At 41.0% G+C, this 27,303-nt stretch overlaps 1 protein-coding gene across 2 annotated transcripts in view; it reads right to left on the minus strand.

Moving 5' to 3' along the window:
- Positions 1-27,303, minus strand: part of LOC124158421 (nuclear pore complex protein Nup160 homolog) — a 213,792-nt gene that overhangs the window by 35,591 nt on the left and 150,898 nt on the right. For both annotated transcript variants that reach the window (XM_046533501.1, XM_046533500.1), the window contains exons 17-21: positions 24,636-24,731; positions 17,310-17,682; positions 15,121-15,374; positions 10,174-10,300; positions 3,355-3,618 (exon numbers count right to left, since the gene is read on the minus strand). In XM_046533501.1, the coding sequence (XP_046389457.1) occupies positions 3,355-3,618; positions 10,174-10,300; positions 15,121-15,374; positions 17,310-17,682; positions 24,636-24,731 (1,114 nt within the window). The remainder of the gene's footprint in view (positions 1-3,354; positions 3,619-10,173; positions 10,301-15,120; positions 15,375-17,309; positions 17,683-24,635; positions 24,732-27,303) is intronic.

Raw genomic sequence — 27,303 nt, forward strand, 5'->3', positions numbered from 1 at the left:
GTCAAAATTCAAAAAATATAAAATTTTATGGTCATTCCCCATAGATATTGCCGAGTTACTGCCCTTTTAGGGCAAAAATTTCGTGCATTTTGACGTATCTGCCACCGTTTAGCCACAAAATGCCTAATTTGAGTCCGCGCCCGCGAAGAAAATATTACAACGCCCGCGCAGCGTCGCGGATACAAGAGCTGCTAGCTGATCCCGTCCCCTCCTCGCTCGCTTCTCCCCCTCCCATGCCTCGAATGCAGCAAAATTCATCCCGCGTGTGCTTCTAGGAGGGCGTTTATCTTTGATAATATAGATCGGAAGATGGTAGAAGGTAAAAAACGGTGCGTAGTGAGACGACTTGTCCCTTATTTGGCGCCTCGTCGGCGTTAAACAAATCGATGTTACCAACTTTTAGAGAAGTGATGAAATATTTTTAGATCTGCGAACGCAGGAAAGGAGCCTACGGTCTATGAAGACGCCTCTCGAGTGGCTATAAAGGTGTGCGAACTATGGTGACGCGCTTCTCTTCCATTGTGAATGTGACTAAATGGATTTAGCGGTACCACAGGAAGTACTATAACGATTACGTCGTGGCAACATCAAATATTAGTAAGACTAACGAAGAAAGACGCACTTGGTGTGAATTTTGGTGCATTTGGGGAGTGGAAGTGGCGAGCGGGGAGGGGACGCGAGCGGCCTTCACCCAAAATCCATTTAGACACAGCTGTCGGACAATACCGGAATAGAAGTGTATATCCTAAGTTCCCACACTTTATAGCCACTCTAGAGGCGTCTTCATAGACCATAGGCTCCTTTCCTGCGTTCGCAGATCTAAAAATATTTCATCACTTCTCTAAAAGTTGGTAACATCGATTTGTTTAACGCCGACGAGGCGCCAAATAAGGGACAAGTCGTCTCACTACGCACCGTTTTTTACCTTCTACCATCTTCCGATCTATATTATCAAAGATAAACGCCCTCCTAGAAGCACACGCGGGATGAATTTTGCTGCATTCGAGGCATGGGAGGGGGAGAAGCGAGCGGGGAGGGGACGGGATCAGCTAGCAGCTCTTGTATCCGCGACGCTGCGCGGGCGTTGTAATATTTTCTTCGCGGGCGCGGACTCAAATTAGGCATTTTGTGGCTAAACGGTGGCAGATACGTCAAAATGCACGAAATTTTTGCCCTAAAAGGGCAGTAACTCGGCAATATCTATGGGGAATGACCATAAAATTTTATATTTTTTGAATTTTGACCTTCCCCCCCTAAATTGCATTTGAGCGAGGGTCAGGGGTTCACGTAGAGGTCTCAAATTTTTCAGGCCTTATTTTTGATCGGTCCCACAACTTTTTTTCAGTGGGCCAGATGGATTTGAAAAAAATCGATTTTTTCGATCCGCCCTACTGACCATTGTCAACGGATTTAAATTGAATCACGGACTATATGTGCTGTATATTTGAAATTCGAATACAGTGAGTCCTCGTTCTACGTCACCCCGTTTAACGTCATTTCGCGATAACGTCACGAAAATTTTGAGACCGTCATTCGTTTATCGCACCTTTGCTTCGCGATAACGTCAGGTCTGGTCAGGTCTTTTAAATTTCGCGCGAGAAAAAATGCGAAGCGGCGGGCGTTGCATGTTGTTCGTTTTGTGGGCGGTAATACAGTCAGTCTAAACGAAGTGTAAAACGGTGTGTTTATTGTCAATTTCGATTACGTTTATAGCAAATTTTCTGCAAAATGAATTCTTAGGTAGGTGCGCAAATGTTAAGTGCGTGAATGTCAAGTACAGTTTTAGCAAATTTTACTAGACATAACGGTTTTCTGGAACCTGAAAAGTGATTTCTAGGAATTTTTCCGGGTAGAAGTCGGAGTATTTGTCATCACTTTTTCGCCGTGTTCTCAATAATCTTGGTTCCTGTAACTGCGACGATGTTTCAGCGATGATGATGCCCAGGTGACCACCATAGCGAAGCCGAAAAAACAAACGCGGGAAGATACAAAAATGGAGAAGGATGTACGTCGCTGCTGGTATTGCCGTCAATGAAGACAGGGACTCGTGTTTATGCCATAGTTTGGCATTCCCATCGTAAGAAATGGCCCAAATATGATACGATAAAATTTTTTCGCTTAGGAATTGTGAGGTCTAGGAGCCGATATTCACTTTTTACATTGTTTCTTATAGGACATTGTGCTTCGATTAACGTCATTTCGTTTAACATCACATTTTTCAGGAACGGTAAGTGACGTTAAACGAGGACTCACTGTAATTGATAACTTTATGCCATCGAATATTGAAAAGTGTAAAAAGCATTATTCGAGTTATTTGGTGATGCAACTATTCAAACGTCCTGTCTCTAGTTCAAAGATTTATCAACGAGTAGTGCCAACCTGTCTGTTCCTCAGCCAGGTTAACTCTGCTTCTTTACAGGTATTAATAGAATATTTTCAAAGGAAGAAGACACGAGAGCTTCTTACTAAAAATAAACGTGTTCACTGTATTTTAGGTGGATAAGTATTGCAGTAAATGCAATTTCTGCTTCACTCTGTTCATACCATAATACTGGGAAGAATAATTTTTCTGCTTTTATGTATTACCATGAATTCTGCTTGTGCATTGAGAATGTGCATGCACTCTGTCAGAGGTAAACTATGAAATGCATTTTTGATAGTAAAGTATTGTGTCATGTGAGCACAAATTTACTCGTCCCACAATGTGCACCGATAGGCAAGAATTTTTTGTTTCAGGCTTCGTGGCCCAATGCCTCACACATGCAATGGCAAGTGCTGAGAGCAGCTGGAAGTGATTTTGTGGATTGGAGTTGAAGTGGACCGCTCCATGGAATGCAAAAATAAAATGCAGTCTGCCGACGGAAGATAGAGCGATGTTTGAACGACAGATGTTCACCAGAGGCAGGAAGGTAATTTGTGGCTGGAGTTGAAGTGATCCGGTGGCATTGAATGTGATAATGAAATGCAGCATAATTTCGTACATTCAATAAGTAAATGTAAGTAAAATACGATGCTTTCCCCGCATTTGCACAATTTTTGACCACAACTTTGAGCATCGAGGTATAGTGCTGGGACCAAGTCTAAAATGTGTGTGCAGATATTCTGCATCGAATTCACCAAACCCCATCCTTGTAGCACTTTGTACGACTAGGATAGACCCTAAAGTGTGACTGCACAGACTGATACACAACAAACTTAATATCTATAAAAAAAAAGGGTTAGTATAGGTTGCTCGAGTGCAGACCGGCACTTAAAAAAAAAAACACCAATTGGGAAATAGTTTCAGCAAATAGTCAGGAATGCAAATCTCATCACAGAGTCAATGGGAGAATGGGTGGCAGGAGAATTACGTACTCGAGAGATCATTATCGGCCAGCATATCCCATGCTGACATGGAATCCCGAGATCCACCAATCTCAGTGCCGGCACATGCAAACCCAGATGAAGGTCCATTGGGCAGGAGCCGGACGCAAGCGGATGCTGCAGTTTCCAGGATGCCCACGGCCCACTCACAGTCCGTGCGCCCCTCAAACAGGAGAGCACCAAGTCGAAGAGCATTGTCGTACATACCAGCCTTTGCCAACTCGCCCAACAACTCTTCTTCCGATCGGGCTAAGCCTACAATGAACACATAGTCACAATTATTGCACTACTATTGCTAATGATGCAATAAACCTTTCTAGGTACATCCTGGTATTTGTATTACCGATAAGAAGTGCAAAAAAATGCATGCCAACTTAACAGTGCCTATAAATGGAAGGTGGTCCAAAAAATTGTTTGGAATCTAAAAAGTATTAATGAAGAACTTCTACAAGAATTGCATGAAGTTTATTGAGCAACACAGTATAACAGTTAACTTTTTGATTGATATCATCCTTCTACATTTGTTAGTTTTTAGTTGAGCCATTTACTTACTTTAGTGATTACAGTCAAACGCTGATAAATTCCCATAGCTATTTCAATGCCAAGTAGGCTGCAAACACACTGCTGAGATTTTGAAGGTATCGGTGTATCAATTTTAATAAAAATCCTTCGTGATTCTTACCAGTGGTGGATCTATGAGGGAGGCTAAGGGTTAAGGCTATACCAATATATGGATATCCAATTTACACTAGATGGAATGATAATTTGGTTCGGACCCCCACTACTGCTGGGAGATTACTTAGCCCTCTCGTCCCTGTCCTACATCCGCCACTGATTGTTAAACGTCAGAAAATAAAAGCTACAGAAATTTTATCGAGTCCAATTGCCATTACAAAATGCTTATCACATGATTTCACAATGATAACATACTGAGCATTGTGTTTTAAAGCCTGGCATGACTGTATGCCTGGGGTTTCAATGCCTGTCAATTAAAAAAAATGTAAACCTTGAGTTTTAGAGGTAAACCTTACAAATGTCTAAAATGTTGCCTACAAAATGGAATGCATTAGTACTTCTTTTTGCTGACTCAACTGTTGCTCACAGGTCTCAAGGGATACCAGCACAGGGCTTAGTACATATGTCTGTACTTGCTCCTGTTTGAGCCTCCCCTCGACAAACATTAACCCTTTTGCATGGTCATTCGAAAGGAAAGTAAAAAATAGCAGTCGGTACTAACCAGGAAAGCGCAATTTTTTCAAACGTACTAACCAAATACTTTTGCATGTACAGTAAACTCTCGATTATACGAAGCAGGATTTTACGAAGTTTTCGATTATACGAAGTGATAGTGCGGTCCCGGCGAAAAGCCTTTGGTAAATACATGATGCTATTCGATTATACGAAGTTTCGATTTTACGAATTTTTTTGAATTTACGAACCCCTGATCAGTCCCCAGGAGCGAAAGGCATTCGTTTATACGAACTATAGCGAAATATTTGTCAACAAAACTAGTTACGCCGGCGTAGGTAGCTAAAAAAATCAGCGCTTCCAGCTGTGGTTCATCAAAAGTGTGAAATCGTAAATGATAGTGCAACTTTGGAGAGAAAGTGTTCGCCTAAAACCTCACGGTGGGAAATAAGGGGAAGTAGGAGTTAAGTAATATATCGCGACTGACATAATGCCTCTATTTACGTGCCTATTCGTAAACATCGCATCGACAATACTTCGTAGTTTAACATGTCAAGAAGGTCGCGCGGGGTATTTCGTACACTCCTAATTAACCCTTTGCACTGCTGTGAACGTACCTGGTACGTTCGCAAGGCAGGCTGCTGTGAACGTACTTCGAAGACTACTTGACTACTTTTCGCCGAAGCACTTCGAAGGGTCCCTAATCCGGGACCCTTTCCTCGACGAGCTCATCCTAATAACGATTTCGTTAACTTTGCTAAAATGGCAAAGTTAATAAAATTGCCATTTTTCATTGCAGGAACACGGTTCCAAGACGTACTTTATTTCCTCCAGTACAATCGCAAATTGCTGGAAATCGGCCGGATTCCCTTTGATAGTGCATCATGAGGATGTTCTCGAGGTTGGTAATTGATAGAACTAGCCTACTAGAAATTCTACTGCTATAATATCGCGGCTATAGTTGATTCGTTACGTTGTACCTTCAGGAAGCTGCAGCGGATAAAATCACGGAGGGTATTAGAGGCTTAAAAGATAATTTTGAAAAATTCTTGGAAAAAGCAGGAAGAGCACAGCGCGCAACATCAAACGATTAATATGCCATTGACGATGATCTCCGGGCTTGCGACAATGGGACGCCGATTCATACGTCGGAAGAAGCAGCGGCCGGGACTAGTCAGAATAGCAGTGACGACGAAGATGAAAGTGAGGAAGTATGTCACCAAATAAAAAAGAAGTACAAGCTGCCCTCCAAACATTAAGATATTTTTATCTGGCTAACGAGTTAGGTCCCCAATTTCATTCCCATTTATGCAAGTGAGAAACCATGGTGGAAGCGGCGATGGAGAAGGGCAAAAAGAAAAAAATAACAGATTTTTTAGTAGTATCTTTTCGTGTATACAATAGCCTTCCTGAGTAAACAACTTAAATATCTTAAGTATTGGGCTCTATTAACCACAAACTTATTTTTCAGGCTACTTGTAATGAAGACGCACTTCTATACCATTTTCCCGAACTGAAGGCGGCTGGGTGGAAAATAGAAAGTAGCCAATGGGAAGCGCTGCCCCTCCACCTCTCCGTTCCCCTACATCCCCTTCCCTTTTCCCCTCTGCTCCCGTCTATCCGGTCGACCGGTGTTGCCAGCCTTGGGAGTAACGGTACTTTCGGGGGCAGCAGAACGAGCGCTCGGCGATCTCCAAAGATTCGGCTTGGCAACACTGCCAGCTGGAGAGCGATGTGCACTCAACAGAGTTCGGAGAGAGACTGCGGGCTCTTGCACACTTTCTCCTGTCGCTCTTCCGTGATTGGCTAGAAGAGTGGGTGGGTTGCGAGCACGCTCAAGGTCAGCCGCCTTCAGTTCAGGAAAATGGTATTACTCTAACCATGAACTTTCTTCTCGCGCGTCTCCCCGTTTTCCCAAGCCGAGAGATCTTTCTTTCCAAAGTCTTTGTTTACTTCCTCCCGCGGCCTTCTGCTGATCTTGCTGACACCCACCTTACGCATCCCAAACCCCTCCTTCCCCATCATTTCCCATTCATTCCCCCCCTAAGGTTACGGAGCTTGAGTACGTCGTAGAAAAATACGCCCCCCAAAAGTAGACTGAGGCAGAGCTGAAGGCCCTTTCCCCACCCTTCTTTCTCCTGCCCCCTTCACCCCACCATACGCTGACCGCTTCCCAGGCAATCCCCCTCCCACTCTTATTCACCCCACCCACTGGGAACGTTCCCCGATTGTGGAGAAGGGCATGGTTCATATTTACCTGCAACGGGGGTATGTTATTAACCGGAGAGAGGCTGAAGAAGTATCTTCCACTGTGGGGGAAATGGAGCCGCGCGTATCTTCTCTACTGACGTTTCAATTGAAATTATTTTCTTTGTTCTTTCCTCACTATATTTATTTAAGATTATGGCACGACTATTTTTTAGTGCTATAGCTAAGAAAATCTTTTCTCTACGTCAATGATTCTTTGCATAACTTTCAATACGGCGGAGAAAGAGCACGAAAACTAAATGAGGTGAATGTACAGGTTTTTGCGTGTCATTTTTGGGAATTCACGCAAGTGAACCAATACTTCACACACGTTGAGAAATGATGAAACATCTCTTGTAGGAAAACAATCAATGCGGATAATAACGATTCTCTCTTTATTTCTCCGATAATGGAAGATGTTTCTCCTGTCGTTTTCCGGTTGGAACCTTGCTCCTGTCGGCATAAAAGAAGAGAGAAATACTATATGAACATAGCACTTCACACCCGGTATGAAGAATATGGTCCTGATGAAGAATAAAGTCTTTCGTAGCAATGTCTGCAAAGATGACGGAGCACAGTATCCGGACAGAGAACTCAAACAGAATTTACTTCAAATATTCGCCAGAAGATAACCATATCCTACGTAATTTATTATCATAACTGAATGTCAATGAATATAACTAATGGAAAAGATAGCACATTCAACTGAAAATACGGAGTAACTCGAAATATTAACTTACGAAGGTTATTTTGGAAACGGATGGAGGCCCTCGTTTTTCTTTTTTTTTCTCGTCACTGAGCGATAGAGGGCATAAATGGCGGTTAGGTCGGCTGCCGCTAAAATTCCGTGGGTGCTGGAAACAAATATATATCTTACGCGAACTTAATAGTTGTTATTCGCTCCTAACCACAAATTTAAAATATTAAATTCTTATAATAAACTTTGCAATTCATTATTTGATTACGTTTTCTAAACTGGTTGGGAATTTCTTAAGCGATCGTTGATGTTGAAGTATGAACGAGAAATGAGAATTTTATGGTGGTATAATTATTTAACGATCTTTCACAGCATAAATCGATAACAAAAAGCCTTTTCTATGAATAATACCGAGAATAACCACCGAAAACATTTAAATAAGACCACTAAAGACAAAAAACGGCGGAAGAAACAAAAGCGAACATTTTTTCGTGACTTATGAAAAAGATTTGAATTTACAAAACTCGATTTTACGAAGTGCCAATTTTCCGGTCCCACTGACTTCGTAAAATCAAGAGTTTACTGTATTTTGTTCCGATGGTACCGGGACCGAGAGAAATCGTCGTACTAAGGAGGAAAACGTACTAAGGAGGAACGTACTAACCAAGTTCCACTGTACATTAAAAAATCAGCATGTTCCACATACAACACAGCTATTTTGAAAACAAATGAATTGCATGATCCACACAAGAAACTCTGTAAAAAATATCTCAGTTCAGCCATTCTCAAGAACCATAGAAGTACAGGGTTCATTATGAAAGCAATGCTAATGATTTTCATTGTGACGCCAGTATCCATCATAGTGGGGTAAAACGGGCGGAAAATAGGGTGAGGGGTCTGCCCTCCCAATGCAGCCAGTCACCAGATTGTTCCAAGCATTCTGCTTGACACGAACCCCATTCTAGATGCCCAACAATGGCCAGAGCCAATGAAAACATGAATCATGTGTGCAAATTTTTGTGTCCCAACCGTTGATTGAGCATTCAGCAAGTCGCTGACACCCTAATCATGTCCACATTTCCAGTACATGGGATAGTGACCTAGGATCTGCAAATGCGCAAGGTCTGCGCAAAGCTTGAGCTGAAAGAGAGGACGGATGACCAGAAAGAACTTTGAATTTTGCACTGTCAAGAATTGTTGGAATAGATTCAAAGCAAGCTGGACTTTCTTAACTTTGTTGAAACCAGAGACTAACCTCGGATGTTCAAGAATGACCCAGTATCGAAAAGGCAGAGCGCACAAAATCATCCCCCACCCCCAAAGAAAGAGCAAATGAGCAAGTATCGCATAAAGACGATGCTCATTGCCTTTTTTGATATCCGAGGAATCATCCATTTTGAGTTTGTAGTGAAGGGAGAAACTGTCAACTCAGCCTTTTACCTGCAGGGGCACAAGAGATTGAAATGCCGGGTCGAGTGCATGAGGACTGACATCAAAGACACTTTCAGCCTCCGCTAAGACAATAGGGTAGTTTCCTTCAGCAAAGAAAACGAAAGGCATTGATTGCGATTTGTCACCCACCATTAGTGTATTCATAATATACAAATTATTTGGTTTTGGAAATCCCAGTTTAGGATAATGGCAATGGTCAATTTTAAACTCATTTGAAAAAGGCCATACTGGCGCCCATGCGATGCCACTCCACGTGACGTCACAGGGACCTAGTTTCTATACAAGTAGATAGCAGTTTTACATCGTCTGAGATTACCAATGCAAGCATGAGGCACAGAGCTCAGGGAAACATCTCTCAATAATCACCTATTAAAATTGCATATGGTCGGTAAGTTTTCTTCGTTTGATAAGGTATTAATAATCCTTATTTAAGCCAAGCTCTATCTGCTAGCAGGGTACTCTGCTACCTGCTAGCAGCCTGCATCGTATCGGCGCTCATAGCCTTGCACCAAGGTGGCCTTACACAGCAGCAGCCGGAACCAGACTGACGCCACATGGGCTTTTCCCAGCTTTCATACTTAGCCGTCGCATGTTCCCGTGCTTGAAAATTTTCACTTTTCATTTAATCGCAAAAAATAGTTATCGTCATATAAAAATCTAAAAGCGTGAAATGCATACTCCAGGAGTAATAATCTTTCGATTTGGGCAATAAAAAATGATAGGAAACCACCCTATGCTCCCAGACCGGTGGCCACCATCACAAGCAGTTTCCAATGAGAGCACAGAGCATCCGGAACCCCATTACAGTCCTGACTCTGCTCTGTGCCACTTTTTTTGTTTCTCCCGACGAGAGCTGAAAAGAAAGCATTTTGAGTCCATAGAAAACACCTGGAAGCATGTTACAACAATTCCTAAGAGACATTCCCTGCGAAGAGTTTCAGGGTGCCTTCCAGGCAGGTCAGACAGGTCCCACTGGGGGAGTTTATTTTGAAGAATTTTAAGCACGATTAAATTAAATACGTGTGAAAGTATGATCAATACAATACTTTTCCTAGATTACGCTTATTACTTTTATAATGGACCCTGTATTTACCAGTTTTTATTTTTATAATGAGCTACTTACTTATACCTGATTACTATCTGAATTGATTAAGAATCAATCCAATTTAATGCAATTAAATGATTCATGAAAATTTTTTCCAATCTTGCAATAAACACAGACTAACCTGTGACAGTGGCGTGATCTGGGTTGTATTTAATCAACTTCAAACGAGCAATCACAACTTCATACTCCTTCTTGATGTCTTTATACTCCAGGACTTCCACTTGTCTCTTCATTCTGCTCTGCAAAACCTAAGAAAAAAAGATGAAACACTTAGCAATGAGCCTGCGGATATGTCAGTGCTTTCATTATGATATGTACATATTCTGTTAAAGAAAGGTTCTCACTTTGAACTCTACATTCTTTTCACTAACATGAACGTTAAAGATTTTATGGTTCCTATAAGAAGTAACTAATACATGAGGCAAATTTCATTTCCAAAACTATCACAAAACTAAGTCATGATCCAAAAAGCAAGTAGGAGACTAAATCCAAGGCATTCTACTGGATGGTTTCCATGCGTGCGTTAGCCAATGGAGAACGGAGGATTAAACGCAGCAGGTTGAGTCATGCAGCAGCGCAGAGGCGAGAGGGAAGAAGCCTGGAAGATATGTGTAGTGAGGGGAGTGGTTCAAGAAGGCTGTGTGTTTAGCTATTATGATATGTAATGACAGCAGCCTGGCACAACGTCCACAGCAGCAGCAACCCAGCAACACCACTGGCTGCAAACACTGGATGGGTGTGCTTCTCTGAATGCTCTTTTACCTGAGACCACCAAAGCTTACATGCATAAAATGGAGAATGCAAGAGAAGCAAAGAATGATTTACCATTCTCTTTTGCACCAACAGTGAAGGGTCAAAAAAGCTGGAATCTTTCCTGATTGGTAACTTCGAGTACCCAAGGTGCTACAAGAATGTCAAAAAATTGCAAGCTGTAATGGGAATGAAAAAAATGCGTGGCTGACAGCCATTTTATTGCTTGACTAAGAATGGCTAGCATGATGTGTGATGAAATCATAGGAGGTAAAAATAGACAAATTCTTCTATTCCTTGACTCTTAGAACTTCAGCTTTGAAACTGAGAATGCAGATTTTACCCCAAATTGCATGAGTCGAGTACAACCACTTGATCAGGGAGTTATTTCCCACATCAAGAGGGCAGTTAGTCAACTTTCTTCTAACTAGACTCGGAAATACTGAAGAAATCAAGTCACTGAAGTGGAACATCCTGCCAGTCATTCAGTCTTGGGGTGGAGTAGAGAGAAGCTCTATCTCGAATTGCTTCAGGAGGGCAGGCTTTCCTGGAGAGATGGTTGCCCGAGACAACCCACAGTCCAAGGAGAGGTATGTGAAGTGAATGGGGTGGTTATATTAAACAATGAGTACGTGGGTATCTTTCAAAGAGTAAGTGGGTATTGATAATGATATCACTGACAAAAAGGATCCTGAAACATTGGCGGATGCAGATGCAGGATGTGAGAGATGAAGAGAGAGAGAGAGAGAAGAGCCCAAAGTAATGTGCACCCGGGTTGGAAGGGAGTGGTGGACGCAACAGATATTTTGGAGCAAGTTCTTTTAACATCAGCAGATGGAGCAGAGAATTTGAAGATTCTGCAGCAGGTTCAGCAAGCATCCAGCAAAGAAATGAGACAGACGACTTCAGAAAACCATTTTAATTAGAAGAATTTAGAATTATAATGACTTCCAAAACAGCTATTGCTTCTTGTTTACAAAAAAAAACAATAGCTCTAAACCTCTGCAATTTTCCTAAATTTGTTCTTACTTTATACCAGAATTCTCATTTTCAAGTAGTATGGAATTTTTCTGCCGAGTTGGGTCACAAAACGAAGACTAAGTAAGGCGAGGATGGTAGATGGTCCTGTATTTACATTTATAAGTAGGTAAGTGAAGGAGAGGTAAATCAAAAACCAGATTAGTTTTACAGGAATTTTTGTACTTCTTCCGTGTGGGTGCCAAACCAGTTGGGTTATTTGAAGAGTGGCAAACCACTGGGCCACTTTGTATCGAAAACACATGCACTTTCGGTTGGGGGTAAGGAGAGTTATTGAGGAGAGAAATGATTGAGGGAAGCCTCCCCAAAGGAACGTGGGAAGAGGTAGGGTGATAAAAGCAGCAGTGTAGAGGAAGAGGTGAGAAAGGGTAGAGCAATTCTTTCTTTCACATGGGGATGGATATTGAATAATAGAAATATTGGTATGGAATGCTTTGCTAAGTATAAATTAGAAATCTACTCCTTCCTCTTCCTCATTTCAGTGCGTGCACCAAATTAGATTTCTTGCTGCTTCCAACTCAAAATGTCTTCATTCCAAATTGTTAGCATGAAATATTACCAGTGCAACCAGAGTTTTCGGAACAGTGATCTTTGCTGGTCTACTTCGGTTGGATAGTGGTTCTTCAAGTGTCATATAGTATGTGAAAAGGAGTGAGATCAGATTCTTTTACATGTTTTTATTCTCTGAATTATAGACTTATGACATAAGTAACTCACGTGACTGAGATTTAGGGACTAATTATTCCACTTTAATAGTTTTCGCCTGCATTTTAAATTGATGGTTGCTCTGCTAAGGACAGATAAAAGGGCAAACCTGGCTTAAAACTTTAAAATCAAGTGTGAGGAGGCAATTACTAAATGAACAGTGACAATGTGTGGATTCAAATATTATACGGAATACTCGAGGACGGCATAGCGTTTTGATACATAAGAAAAATGTGAACTCTTGATTATACGAAGCAGGATATTACAGAGTAAAATTGTGGTCCCGGCAAACAGCCTATGGTAAATACATGGCTCTTTTTGATAATACGAAGCATTTGAAATAAGAAATGTTTTGAAATTACAAGCATCAGGCTCAGACCCCAGGAGCAAATGGAATTTGTTCATACGAACTAAAGCAAAAAATTTGTCAACAAAACTAGTTATTCCGGATAAAGCAGCAAAACAATCAGTGCTTCTGACTGTGGTGCATCAAAATGTGAAATCTTAAATGATAGTGCAACTTTGGAGGGAAAGGGTTTGCCTAAAAATTGTAACGGTGGGGATTAAGGAGAAGTAGGAGTTCAGTAAAAATATTATGGCTGAAACAATTTCCCTATTTACGTGCACACTCGTAAACATCGCGTTGGCAATACTTCATAGTTTAACATGTGAGGAAGGTCACACAGGGTATTTCTTACACTCCCAATTAAACCCAACCTAAATGAATCATATCCAAGAAAATGCTGCAAGTCCATAAAATTGCTCAAATTTCAACGTTCTTGCCGTTAAATACTCGTGACACCACTCTTCAAATCAACAGTTTGGATCAAAACTCAATGATAGAATAAATATTTTTCATTTTAGAGACAACGTTAGATTTCGGAGGGGGGAAAGGTCGTGGAAATACTGCGGTAGTCAACGACTAGGTGGGGAGGTGTAGTAAGGATATCACTGATGATATAAATCTTAACACAGGAGCCCATATTGAGGGTGAAATGGCTCTTCTATTGTCAATTTGAATGAGGTTTTGACGATCCTGTGCATTAAATGTTTGCGTAATTATCTTGCTATCCATCCACGAGAGAGGTGGTGTCTGGCTGTCTTTCGTCCTGGAAGCGCTGAATCATAAGGTATGGGCTTAAACTAAATTCAAGAGAGAATTTGCAAAGGGCTTCAGTTGTTGGGCCCAGTGAGTATCTACGCAGCAAACAGTGGAGTAGAAGCAGTGGCCGTGACTAGACATAACAGCAATGACGATGAAGATAAAAGTCAGGTGTATCTTAAATATTTGGCTCAATTTATCTTCAATTTAATTTGCAGGCTACTCGTAATGAAGAGGCACTTCCAACTCTAACCATGAACACTTCCTTGTAGCACTCCTACCTGTTCCCCATTCCGAGAGGTCTTTCTTTCCTTTTGTTTACTCTCTCCTACGGCCTTTTGCTGATCTTCCTGACACCCAGATCTTTCTCAGCATAAAATAAATAAAAAAAGAGCATTTTTTAAAAATTCCATCTTAATTAGCCACTGAAAATGTTAAACAAGGTCAATAAAGACAGAAAAAGGGCCGTGGGAACAAAAGCAAACATTTTTTCGTGACTTATTAAAAATGTTTGAAATTACGAACCTCGATAATACGAGGTGCCTATTTTCTGGTCCCACTGACTTAATATAATCAAGAGTTTACTGTATGTGAGTCAACAGAGTACCGATCATGTTCAGCTTCTAAGAGGGCATTATCAATACATTATCATCTGAGATGGCCATTGTGCATCGTTGACAGCCACCTTTACACTCGTGGTAACTAGCTTGCCATGACTAACTTCCGTTGTTGTTGATCCATGTATAGTACATGGATAAACAATGGCATCATCTGTTCCAAGATTCATTTTTCTTACCTGTGTTCTCACCCTTAATTTGTCTATTTGTAGTGCTGTATTCTATGTTACTCCTGTTATTTTCCTTTTTCAAGTACATGTCAAATACAGTTCTTTCTTTCTTTGTATTTTTCCCCAATTTCCTTGTCCCGCCAGTATAGTTTATTTTCTCTTTTGTGCAGACCTAGTGCCCCCTTTACACATCCTCCTCTGTACATCCTTAGTGATTTCAATTTTCAATTTAAATCCTTAGTGATCCTCGCACGGGTGCAAAGTTAAATACACCAACAGATGAAGTTCACCATGAAAAAATATTTGACTTAGCCGGGATTCAAACCAGTGCTTTGAAATTTTTCGTTGCAGGCCAGCAACAAAATAAGGGTTTTTCACCCCGACAGTGGCTCAGTACGCACAACCCTTGCCACATGTGCCGCAGTGTGGACTTGTGACGTCAACATCTTGTTCGGTAAAACCCATCCCGAGGTTTGCTCTGAGAAAATGGCTTGGTGGTGTAACTGGCTAACACACCTGACTGGCAATCAGGAGATCCAGGTTCAAATCCCAGCTAAGTCAAATATTTTTTCATGGCGAACTTCATCCGTTAGTGTATTTTACATAAATTTTACCTGAAACCGTTCAAAGGCCTAACTAATTGAATCTCTCTAAAAACTGAACCACTCTAGTGCACCAATACTTACTTCCTCACCATCCCTGTGGCGCTTTGGGGTGCGGCCCTCAAAGGAAGACCCATCTTGGAAAGGAGACGCTTCACCACGGGGAAGTGGCTTGACAATCCAAGCGTAGCGCTTCTGCACCAGGCACAAGGCATTGAGGCAGGCGAGCAGGCAGCGAGCCCTCTTGTCCAGAGCCCAGCTCCAGCTGCGCCCCCCATCTCGGCACCCCATCACCTCCTGCTCCAGCCGCATCGCTTGCTCGTACATCACACACGCAGCTGCGTAGTAAACAAACAAGTCAACTCACACACGCACATCCTCAAGAGACACATGTCCCAATAAGAAAGAGTATGGAATACACCATTTTGGAATCATTTCTGAGCAATAATTTTATTTGTTATCTTTATGAAGTTTCTAAATTGTTTACTAATTTTATGACACAGGAAAACTCAATTATAATGCAAGCTAATCTCCATCATGGATTAGCAATGGTGTTAAGTAACATTCATAATGTTTAATTCAAGATTATGTTTCATTTCATGAGGAAATACCAGAATTTTCTGCAAATGTTCAACTGTCATGACCTGCCCTCCATGGCTGGCATTTTAAAGTAAACTGTGAACATAGAACAAAACAATACTATAGTTTACCACTTTCCAAAGCAAAACTTAGTAAGAATGACTATAGGAATCTTAATATGGAAAGTAAACCCAATGAAATGTATTCCCTTGCCTCTAAAGATTTGACTTAAATTTTGCAAACAGCAAAAATGCAGCAAATGGCATGAAATTTCTTGATTTTGCAAAATAAAGTACAAATTTTGGCACTTTTTCCTGCAAAACTTTGACTGTTCCCAGAGTTTTGAGGACGAAAGGGATTTGATACACGCAATTGTGAGCTGACATCAACAGATTAATTTTATGAAATTAGAAGATTTTACTCAGAGTTAATTTTCATCTCCCCAGAGACACTCCCAATTTCAGCTTAAATAAAGTACACAATGAAAGGAGACTTTTGAAATAATTCTCATTACATGTGGATTGACTAAGCCTTTAGCGGGAACCTGAATAATACTCTCCTCTCATTGGATATTCAAATTTACATTCTAAATTAAATGAACTATGTAACAATTAAAAAATGAGGACAAAATCACACATGTGAAATACATTTTCTCGCATTTTTGATAGTTTCACTTACATGCATGTAAAGTAGACTCTAGTTATTGTGAAGATTATGGAGGTTCAAACTCATCAGGGTTCGTAATGAAGAACTCTTTTACTTATTGAACACAGTATGTGAGCACTTATAGGAAAATAGAGCCGTAAATAACAGAAAGCAAGTACTATTGCAAATTTTTACCATGATTCGAGGAAAACGACGTGTTTTCTCCTAAATAAATAAAAGATAGTAGCACTTTTCCAATTTTTTTTTTTACTGCGTTCAATGTGTTTCAGCTCACAGAGCAATCATCTGGTGCAAGACACTGACCAGTGTCTTGACAGACTGACTTAAGTGTCTTGATGATGGCTCTGTGAGCCGAAATGCATTGAATGCAGTAAAAAAAATTTTTGGAAAAGTGCTACCATCTTTTATTTATTTAAAGATGTCTAACTTCCACCAATTGAAGCCTGGATCTGTTGAACTTGTTCTCTCTGAATTCCACAGTCACTTAAAATGATTGGGTTAGTTTGATACCTTTTTCTTATTTACTGTTTGGTATACTCTCATATGGAGCAAAATGGCCATAACTGATGGTTAACCTGAAAATTACAGCATATTAAAGATGCATACGAAAACAAATAAGCATGAGACATTTATCGCTGAAAATGTTTTTCCATGTATGTAATCATGGCCAAATCAATGGTTTCTAGTTCTCTCGGTACGATTTGCGGAGGTAGTGAGGCCATCTCAAGGGTGTCTCCTTGTTATGATAAGTGGAGGTTTTGTAAGATATAGAGGTACGAACGATGAGAGGCTTGCCTATAAATTTACATGTAAATCTGACGAGACGGTAGGAGTGGTACGAAGTATGGAGGTTTATGATGTAAAGAGGTTCACTACACAAGAGGTTTTACTACAATAATTTTTTCTATTTAACAGCCTTAAGTTTTCAATCGATTAAGTAATTTTTTCAACATATTTTACTGCCTCCTATGTATGAGATAAACAGAACCAGAATGCAATGTAGGCTTGAATGTGTGATGGGCACAAACCCTTCCTCATGTTTCCCTTGGTGATGTGAAACGCGTAGAGGAAGTCGTAGTAGCTGTGTCCTGCCGAGGTGCGGCTGCCGGAAAGGTCGATGGCGCGTGCCCTGGCCTCCAGCACCGTCTCCACCTCCTCCTCCTCGCCACGGATCGTGCCCCCGCGCCTCCAGCCCCCCCCCAGCCTCCCTTTGGCTGCGCTCACTCCCGAAGGAAGGTTCACCAGCGTCCTCAGCTCACCACGTTCCCACAGAGCCGTCACCAGCTGGCGCAAGCAGTCTCTGCGTCTGTCCCCCTCTGGGTTGCTCACCAGTGCCTCCTGCGCCTCACTCCAGTGCCCCAGCCGCAAATGCTCACGGAACATAATAGAGTGAAGTGTTGGCTAGAGAAGGAAAGAAGATGCCACTTCCAACAATAATACTTGGAAACGAGAACATACCATTTTCCACCTTGTATTAGTAATCCACAATCTCTGCATAGTCAGAATTCCCACATAGTTTTGAAATTTGAACAAAAGGTACATTGCCCTAGTTTATGTAGTGCATGAAATTTCAGAACCCATGGTCAGGTACAGAATTTATATCCGTATAAAAAGTTTCACTTTGACTCCAAAAAAAAGATAACACCCCGGACACAAAATTTTCTCAAGGCATTTGTAGATAAAATAAACCATCATTGTACAAGGGCTATTCAAAAAATAAGGAACGTAATGTAATGAGAAAATGTAATGAATGAAAGTTCTATCCTGAAATGTTGCATTATGTTTAAAAACGGCCGAACCAACGTTCACAACAAAGAGAAGAGAAGACGTCCGAGCATGGTGACAGATGAATTGGTCACTAAAGTTGATGAAAATGTTCGTAAAAATCGCCGTTTAACAATAATGGAGTTTTCGCTTTGTTTCCCACAAATTTCAAGAATTTCCTTGATTGAAATTGTCATGCAAAGGCTACCACAAAGTTTGTGCAAGGTGGACGCCGAAAATTCTTGGAGACCACCATAAAGGTGAGAGTATTTACACTGCACCCAAGAACTCCGTATCAATGCTTTCAAATGGGAGCTTTTCCCTCAAATCGCGCTATGGTCTCCATCTTTCACCATGCAAATATCACATTTTTCCAAGAATGAAGACCTGGCTAGCAGGACAGCACTTTCACGAGCACTGGATTCGCATCACTGGGTGGCTGAGATTGCTGGCAGCAAAATTCTATGAAGAAGGAATTTCGAAGCTTGTCCACCGATATGATCAATATCCCAATTTGTTTGGTGGTTATTTAGAAAAGTAGTACCGTATAAGCGCGTGTAAGAGGCGCACCTTTATTCCCAGACATTGCAGCCGAAAATGGGTGTGCGCCTCTTACACAAACTTCTTATCTTCCCCCCCTCCCCTACCCGGTCTCAAGTTCAAGGGGAACTGAGTGGCCTTGGTTTTCAGCGTCAGTCATCTGAAACACTGGGTCAAAATCAAGCGGCAGGTAGGGGAGTTTCTCCCTTAGTGACGTATTTTTAAAATGCTCCTGTTTGAATTTCTTGTAAGCATCGCGCCAACACGTCGGTACCCCAGAGGTAAGCATTGAAAAGATCGTGCGGGGTGATTCGCTCCGGAGCGCGTGCTAAATTTACTGCCATGAGTGGGCATCCCACGGCATATATACTGCATATAGTAATCGCTTATCAAACGTATAGAAACGCGTAGTTTTGAAGGACATACCTGGTTAATAGCCAACATCCATCTTGCCGAGCAATTTCCATTACGCTGAGCACCGGATTTTTCAAAAATTATCTTCAGACGCTAATATGAGGATTTTTGCAACTGAAAATTATATTGGTGTCTAAACCTGCGGTTTAAAAAATTCGAACGAGTGTGTTCATTGTTGGACTAGCGCTGAAGGAGAGGTCGAGGGGAAGGAGCGCGCTCCATCCCCTCCATATTTCAAGCTACGAGGCTATGAGCGAAGGAGCAAGGGAAGAACAAGTCCAATCTTGCATGTGACGTCGTTGCCTTTAAAGCGAAGAGGCGAAGGTGCAGCAATGTGATATACGCAGTTAGCTTTGCCTGAAGTTTCCAGTCCGTCTCGTCTTGTTTGAATGCGCTTATGCTACGCTTGTTTCTTCCGAAATTGTGCTGTGAGGACTAAGTTGAACATTAGTAGCCTTGTTTCAGCTATAACTCTTTGTGTCAATCAATTAGAGCTCAAAAAACTTAAATGCTGTCAGATATAGGTCGCGTCAGGTCTAATTCTTTTTAGAACCTCGTGCGTGTCATACAATTGCTGACAGATATCGAGATACATTTTCAAGCTCAGAAGGTGACTCACCTAGCATTTGACCTCCAGAAACTCGGAGAATAGAACCTGGTAGACCGAAAAAGGTCAGTTGGTGAGATGGGGTAGAGATGAAACGCGTTCCCATTGATCCCCTGTAACTTGATAATCTATTTTCCTGTGGAGTCCCGGAAAGGAAAAAAACGGCCCCTTGCTCACACACCGATTTTGGACGGCCGGTAAAATATCGGCCGATATTTTACCGGCGAAGCGATGCTTGCACACATGCCGGATTTTTACCGGTCAAACGATAAGTTGCTATGTTTTTGAGCCGGCGACAGCAATCCACAGTGACAATGGCCGGCTGCTAACCGGCATTTAGCCGGTGCCGGCGCAGTTCAGTACATGTGCAAGCTCCAATGCTCTCCCATTGTTCACTATTGGAATGTGGACGGCCGATTTTTTACCGGCCGTCCAAAATCGGTGTGTGCAAGGGGCCTTAAATCTACGACGTGGTTATTATCCTAAGGCACTGAGATTGCCCCGATTGTTGTCTAATCTCTTGGCAAGGTTCATGCTATGTGCCTGTCGTGTTTTGCCTTAAAAATTTCCACGGCTGCAATTCTATTGCAATACTCCTGCGAGAGCTTTTAAACAAAATAGTTCGTGAGTAGGACAAGCAACGTAGAGCGATGGCGTATGTGAAGAGAGGATCGGAACTCTTTTCACTCCCTCTTATGCCGCTATTACTGCCGCAGTTATCAAAATTTCCTCTTTCAAACAGTACTGAAAGAGGAAATTTCGATAACTGTCGAAATTCCAGGCATACATCTGCAACACCGCACGATAGGATAGAAAATTTTTTTTCTTTATAGCTTCCCTCCTCAAAATAGGGGTGCGCCTCTTACACACGCTTATACGGTACTTTGTCGCCCTTTCAGATGTACATGATAAAATCTTTTTACTATCCTTAGTTTTTTCTTTAACCCAAAACCTTCCTTACTTACAAGGGGAGACCACGAAACTTGCTCCTCCTTTTCCAATGCCGTATTTTTTATGGCCTTCGGAATGGTGAACACATCCATGAACTAGTAGTGGTTCCGTTGAATGGGCCTTAGTTTGGCTGTAATTACAGTCGGATCCGGATTTAACGTCTTCGCATTTAACGTTTTTCCGCATTTAGCGTTTATTTTTTTGGGTCCCGATTCATTCCCTATTAGGACAATGTAAAAATTATCCGTATTTAGTGTTTCCGCATTTTGCGTTTTTCCGCATTTAAGGTCGTAAAAATTTGTCCCGCTCAAGATTTTTTTTGCCCGATTTAACGTTTTTTCATGACGGTTCATCCAAATCTTCGAATTTATGCTCATCAACAAGAACAGTCTCATGAAAGGTTACCAAGAGTCGATAGAATCTACCGGGGAACGCTTCTTCAACTGCTTTCTTCCGCGAGCGCAGCGCTGCGACCTTCAACTCGCAAGCTGGGTGATTGGTCTTCTCATAATGTTTCGATCCCCTTCTGATCCAAACACCAGACACTTTTTGTATCAGATCCGATCTAATGGAGCAATGTCATCCCTTAATAACCTCGAACTACCTTATCCTTCACTTCTTGAACTTGACTTCGATGATACGTGACGACTGATGACACGAGTTATCCTCCGAGGGCCGCTACAATAATGGTTTTCTCGTTATGTTTTCAATTGATGGCTTATGCCCCTTTCAACTCTACTACCTACGGGCAGTCGATTATTAGCCCAATATTTTTTCAGTCGGCTACTTTTTCTTTTCAAAAGATATCAATTTTCAATATCAATTGCGCAGTTCACTAGAGGATTCTTTCTATAATCCATTCCAAGGTCAGTTTCCACGGAGGAACAGTGAAAGAATAGAGGAAGTGTTTCCCCTGTCATGACCGTGAGTGACGGCATTCTTTCCCTGCGGAACAACATTATTTTACATCGTAATTTAGCTATCCCGGAGCCAATTTACCGACATGCGGCTGGTTGATATCGATGTCGATTCAAAAATATCTATCTGGTGCTAATTAATGTCAAAAGATAATGACAATCGGAGTTTTGACGAACTACCACGGTCCATGACTCAAAATAAATCGCTCATGCTGGAAAAAAATCACCGCATACTCACGGTAGAATAGATGAGCGCGGAAAAATACGAAAATCCGGCAGGTATTTCTTGAATGGAAACTTGGTGGTTGACTTCGACATCATAACCCTGACGAAATTGCCAAACTCCAGAGGCACTGACAATTTTTCGGATGAAATCCAGTTCTGTTGAAGATTAAACCTTTTCACTTAACAGAGTTTAGCTAATCGTCATTCAAGGTCCAACCAAATTTTATTAAAACTTGCCGAGAAACAAGGCGAGTCGGAGTCAAGGTGATCAGCGCGCCGCGTAAGCAACTTCTCCCGGCTCCATTCGATCTGCATGAGGCCGCAGATATATGACAACGAATCTGGTGTTATCATTGTGTTAAATCACCATCGACTTGTACGCATACTAGAAATAAGATTCTACTTTTTTGGATGACCTCGAAATCCAAAATGTGCGCATAGGAGGCTTTTTAAAGGCTCATAAATCCCTTGTTTCGCCGAGGCAACAGAAAACGTTAAGTTGGCAAAATTCCAGAAAACCTCCATTTTACTAGATATTCGGTAGTTGAGAATTCGGGATTAGCGATTGTCTGCTGCCCCTTTATTTCACTCATTCCTCATGATTTTTCAAGTACCTACTTACACCTTTCCTTATTATATTAGAAATGCTATAGTCACCTACAAGTCACTTTTACAGAAAAAATTCTAAATTTCATCGAGATCACTGAAATATGCATAAAAATGGAATCACTAATGTCCACAATAATAATCCGTGTGGGAATGCTTTTAAGTTGATGTTTATTAGAATTTCCTTAAAATATTTCATTAAAACAATTGTCATCCTCTCATTACTTATTTTTACTACCCATTTTGTTAGCCGATTTCTGGAAAGTATTATCCAACCTTCATAGGGCAGAGAACATTTCATTAAAGAATTTTTTGCTGCATTCAGCACCTTTTAGTTACTTAAAATAATATTTTTTATAATAATATTTTTTATTCATAAAAAGCCATTCCAATAATTACAGACCCTAAAACCTGAAAAAAATGGCAGGTCCTCATATAGTGTTTGTCCGCATTTAGTGTTTTAAATTTTGTCCCCCCTGAAAAACCTTAAATCAGGATTCTACTGTAATTAATTTTCATGCGGCACTTTTCACGATCCGCCTATAGTTTCATAATGTCACATCACTTAGCAGGCGGGTCAGGTAGGGTAGTGGTTAGTGTTTACAGCTACCACCTAGGGGATCAGGGTTCGGGGCTCCGTGATGGCTGTATATTTTGTTGTCTTCATTGTGATCATACGGCGTCAACTTTTTCATTAATTTTAATTGCGACAAGCATAGACATGAGACTTTTTTTATCATCATAATGGCATTTAGGTATTTAAGCAGTGTCATTTCCAATGCGGAGAAGTGAAGGCTCCACTTTCTACTCTCCTCAAAAACATACCGAAAGATTAGCGGGGGGCTAAAGCAGTGGCTTTTTTTCCGAAGAAATGACATTTGTTGGTGGGCATCTTGTTATTATATTGGAAGGGCTACGGAAGATTTTGGGAAGCGGCAAGCACAAGACACATTTGGTGTAATTGTTGCTTTTAACCCTCTAGCGGGCGCGACTGTTATTTCTTCACAACCGGGCGAATGGCGTACTTTGCCCATGTTATGTGCATATATGATAAAACTCGATTTTTGTTAAAATTAATCTTTATTTGTAGAAATTAGTAAAATCTTATACATTTCCAGGTGATACAGATATAAAGGTACACAGGTGGTACACGGTCGGTCACGTGGTGTAATTTATAGGCCAGTTGTGACGGGTTCCTCTTGCTGATCTAAAAAATTAGCTACAATACCTCGAACTTTGAAAACTTGCAATATAGACAGTCAAAGTACATTGTAGGAATACACGAGACCATTCTAGCCCAGAATGTACGTAAGATGTTGCAATCCTTGGTTTTCGAAGATTGACGTATTTTATACGCCAGCACGCCCGGTCCAGGGTCATCAACTTTTATTTCATCCTATTTGTTCATGGGAATTATATTTCGGAATGGTTCTTTTAGCACATAGGCACTGTGTAAGTAAACTCCCTTTGGAGTAAAGTGAATTACAAGTGTTCGAGAAATATGGCATTTTATAATCATGTTCTAATTAATTATGTCTGTACGTATGTTGTTGATTGCCGCCAGCCTTTAATGGCATGTGCTCTCGCAAGAGTGGTTTTCATTTTTAATGTAGAAGTTGATCAGCATTAGAAAGAAAAAGTTAATATTTTAGCGCACACCAACCCTTGCTAGTGTAGTCTTATCTCCGCGTTTGAAATGACACTGCTTAAATATCTAAACGCCATTATGATGGTAAAAAAATAGTCTCACGTCTATGCTTCCTGCCATTAAAATTAATGAAAAAGTTGACGCCGTATGATCACAATGAAGACAGCAAAATATACAGCCATCACGGAGCTCTGAACCCTGGTCCCCTGGGTGGTAGCCGTAAACACTAACCACTACCCCACCTGACCCGCCTGCAGAGAGGTGCGACATTATGGAATATATGCAGATCGTGAAAAGTGCCGCATGAAAATTAATTAATTACAGCCAAACTAAGGCCCATTCAACGGAACCACTTCTAGTTCAGGGATGTGTTCACCATTCCGAAGGCCATAAAAAACACGGCATTGAAAAAGGAGGAGCAAGTTTCGTGGTCTCCCTTTGTTAGTGAATATCCCTCGGAAATAAGCCATGATCAATAGTTTCATTGTCAAATTTCTTGCCCTTGTTTGTAAAAATAAATATTACTTATTCGTAGGGACTGTGGTCAAAGTTTGCAACTTTAAAAAGTTTTATACTTTCGAAACTTCGTATTATTCAGTGTTGTAAGTTAAGGATTTATTGAATAGGTATTTTGCTATTACAGCATAGGATATTCAGTGAGCAGCTAGCATGAAGTTCTTACCAAATCAGGATCATGTGGGTCAGCAACAGTGATTGCAGTTTTTGCCAAAGCGATCACTCTATCATGATAGCCAAGTTGGTCAAACAGCTTAATGACCTGCAATGTTACAAGGAAAAATAATTGTAAGCATCAAAGTAACATGTGATCAATTAATAAAATAACAAATTTGGTATTTACCTGTGGTATTTCACTTATCATTATTTAAATTAATTATGTAATCTTGGTTTTGATTGCATGACTGTGCAAAAAAGACATATTAGGACAAAAATGTATGGAACAGATTTTATTACAGCACACCTAACACGTTAATAACTGAAGAAAAATTGACAAGTAACTTTCTTGCAATCCCACCATTAGATGGCGTGGACATTTGGAATAATCAGGTGAATAATATGCCAAATACTAAAACCAAGATAATAAAAAGCAAAACTATTTTTCAACTCACAGCAGCAATATTTTTTAAACTTGCAACTTGCTCAAACAAGGCCTTTTGAAGTGAACTATACAGAGGCTTTAATTATCAAGGGGCAAAATTATCAAAAATCACCTTCACAGGCAATAAGCCTAAGGAAATTTTAGTTGGCTTGGCAATGAGATGTATGCCAGATAGATGCAGCAGCAAGTGGCAAACAGTGAGCATAGGTTACACCTGGTATGCATGAGAGCCAAGGTATGTTCGTTTCCCACACACTGAGGCACGCTCCTTTGTCACTCACCCCACAAATCGCCCATTCAAGTCCTCGTCATGATACTTCTTACAAAAGATGAAGACAGGTCGTATGGAACACCAAGTTTCATATGGGATGCACTACAGATTGTCCTAGTCCAGACTGAGAGTGCACGTGCCTATTGCTGACTGGTCCCCATCCCCTAGGCATGGGAAGGGGGGTGAGGTCTTTCAGTGGTCCACAAACATGCGTTTCAAAGTGCTGGAAAGGGTCGGCCGTCTTCCCCATTCATGTTGAATGGCCTTCTGGATACATCCGCTGCTTCTCTTATTATTCAAGGGAAATATTGATCTCTTTGGCCACGATTTTTGGTTTATCTAAGTTGATTACATGACCTGGCTCTGACAAGACATGTAGAGCAATTGCTGATTTATCAGGGTTCCCACTCTACCTGAATAATGAAATTCATGACTTTTTCCAGGTTTTCACGGTTATTTTTCAGGTTTTCACGGTTTTTTTCAGGTTTTCACAGTCTCAATTTCGCTAAATTCACTGTCCGTTAATGAGCCAACAATAAGAAAATCAATGGCCGTATATCAACAGAAAATTAATGTACGCGACAAACGCCGTGAATGTTTACACCGCAATGAAAAGTGATATCTGTTATGACGTGATCTATCGCTTGCAAAATTCAGGGCCGACTGAAGGACCAGCCCAACCGCGCTCTTCCCTGGACGCCGAATACCCTTCGGACCTTCTTCCGTCCGGACACCCGAGGTCCTTTTTTAATTCCTCGCCGAGAGATTGTTTTTTGCGCACGTTGTTATTACCGCACAGTAACCGAATTTACCCCACCCCAATATTTCTTATTTAACGGAAAATATTTTATTTAAATTGATTATAGAATATAATAAATTGATTCTTTCTTATTTAACGGAAAATAATTTCTGAAAATTGTTATAGAACATAATAAATCGAAAAACAATTTCATACACCGTATTAGCACAAATCTAAGATGAACACAATTCTAAGACTACCCTCCGTTTTTGGAACTCCACTAGGGGAAAAAATTTATTTCCTAATAACGATACGATTATAAAATGAATGAGGAAAAATGATCAATGCTTTATTTTTTTTGCTAGGTTGCCTATGTCCCAGGCAACGCAGGATTTTGGCGAGTAATTAAGACATTCATTAAAGGTTTCAAACAATGTTTAAGATAATAACAGGAAAAGTAGTACTTTATCAAGACACATAGGTCATATTGATGATTCGACCCATATCTCTTTCAAAATTCTGAAGGAAAACGCCACCTCACTAAAAAAATGTTTGCTCTCCACTCGGCATTTACACTGCTATTATGGATTTCAGTCTGATGTAAAAATTCTTACCCATCAAACACCATTTCCAGTACACGTATTCACGAGAGCAATGTGCATGTTGTGCCTAAAACAACCGCATTCGCCGGCGAAGTGACTGGTTGTGAGATGGATCACGAAGGCCAAAAATAGTCTATTACTTGAATTGTTCGGTCTAATGAATATATTTTTAATATAATTGAGGTAGTGTGTAAAGCGTGAACAATGTTACGTTAATCGTCAGTGGCACGCACACCTGGATCTTCGCCTTCATATCTCTACTTGTATTCTCCAGGTAGCTCACTCTACCCCCATCCCTACCATCATGTGCTAGCGGACAACCCAAGGCGCTCTGCAATATTCACGCGCATCTAGCCCGGATTCTTTTCTTCGTGTTCAATTATTTTCAGTCCATCTCTTAAAGTTCTCAATAGTTTCTTCGGAGGGGCCATGGTCCGAAGACGAATAAAATTAAACTAGTGAAAATGAAACCTGACTTTATTAAACCCACATGGAAAACACTCGATGGTTCGAAGTCCAGCCACCCTGGAAAGTAGGGAACCACTCGTACGAGGTGAAGTTTGGAACTGATGCTATCGCGTACGGGGGTACGCAGAGCATACTGCAGAGGGCGAAGCGTGA

Source organism: Ischnura elegans, chromosome 5 (genome assembly GCF_921293095.1).
Source record: "Ischnura elegans chromosome 5, ioIscEleg1.1, whole genome shotgun sequence".
Taxonomy (NCBI): Eukaryota; Metazoa; Arthropoda; class Insecta; order Odonata; family Coenagrionidae; genus Ischnura; species Ischnura elegans.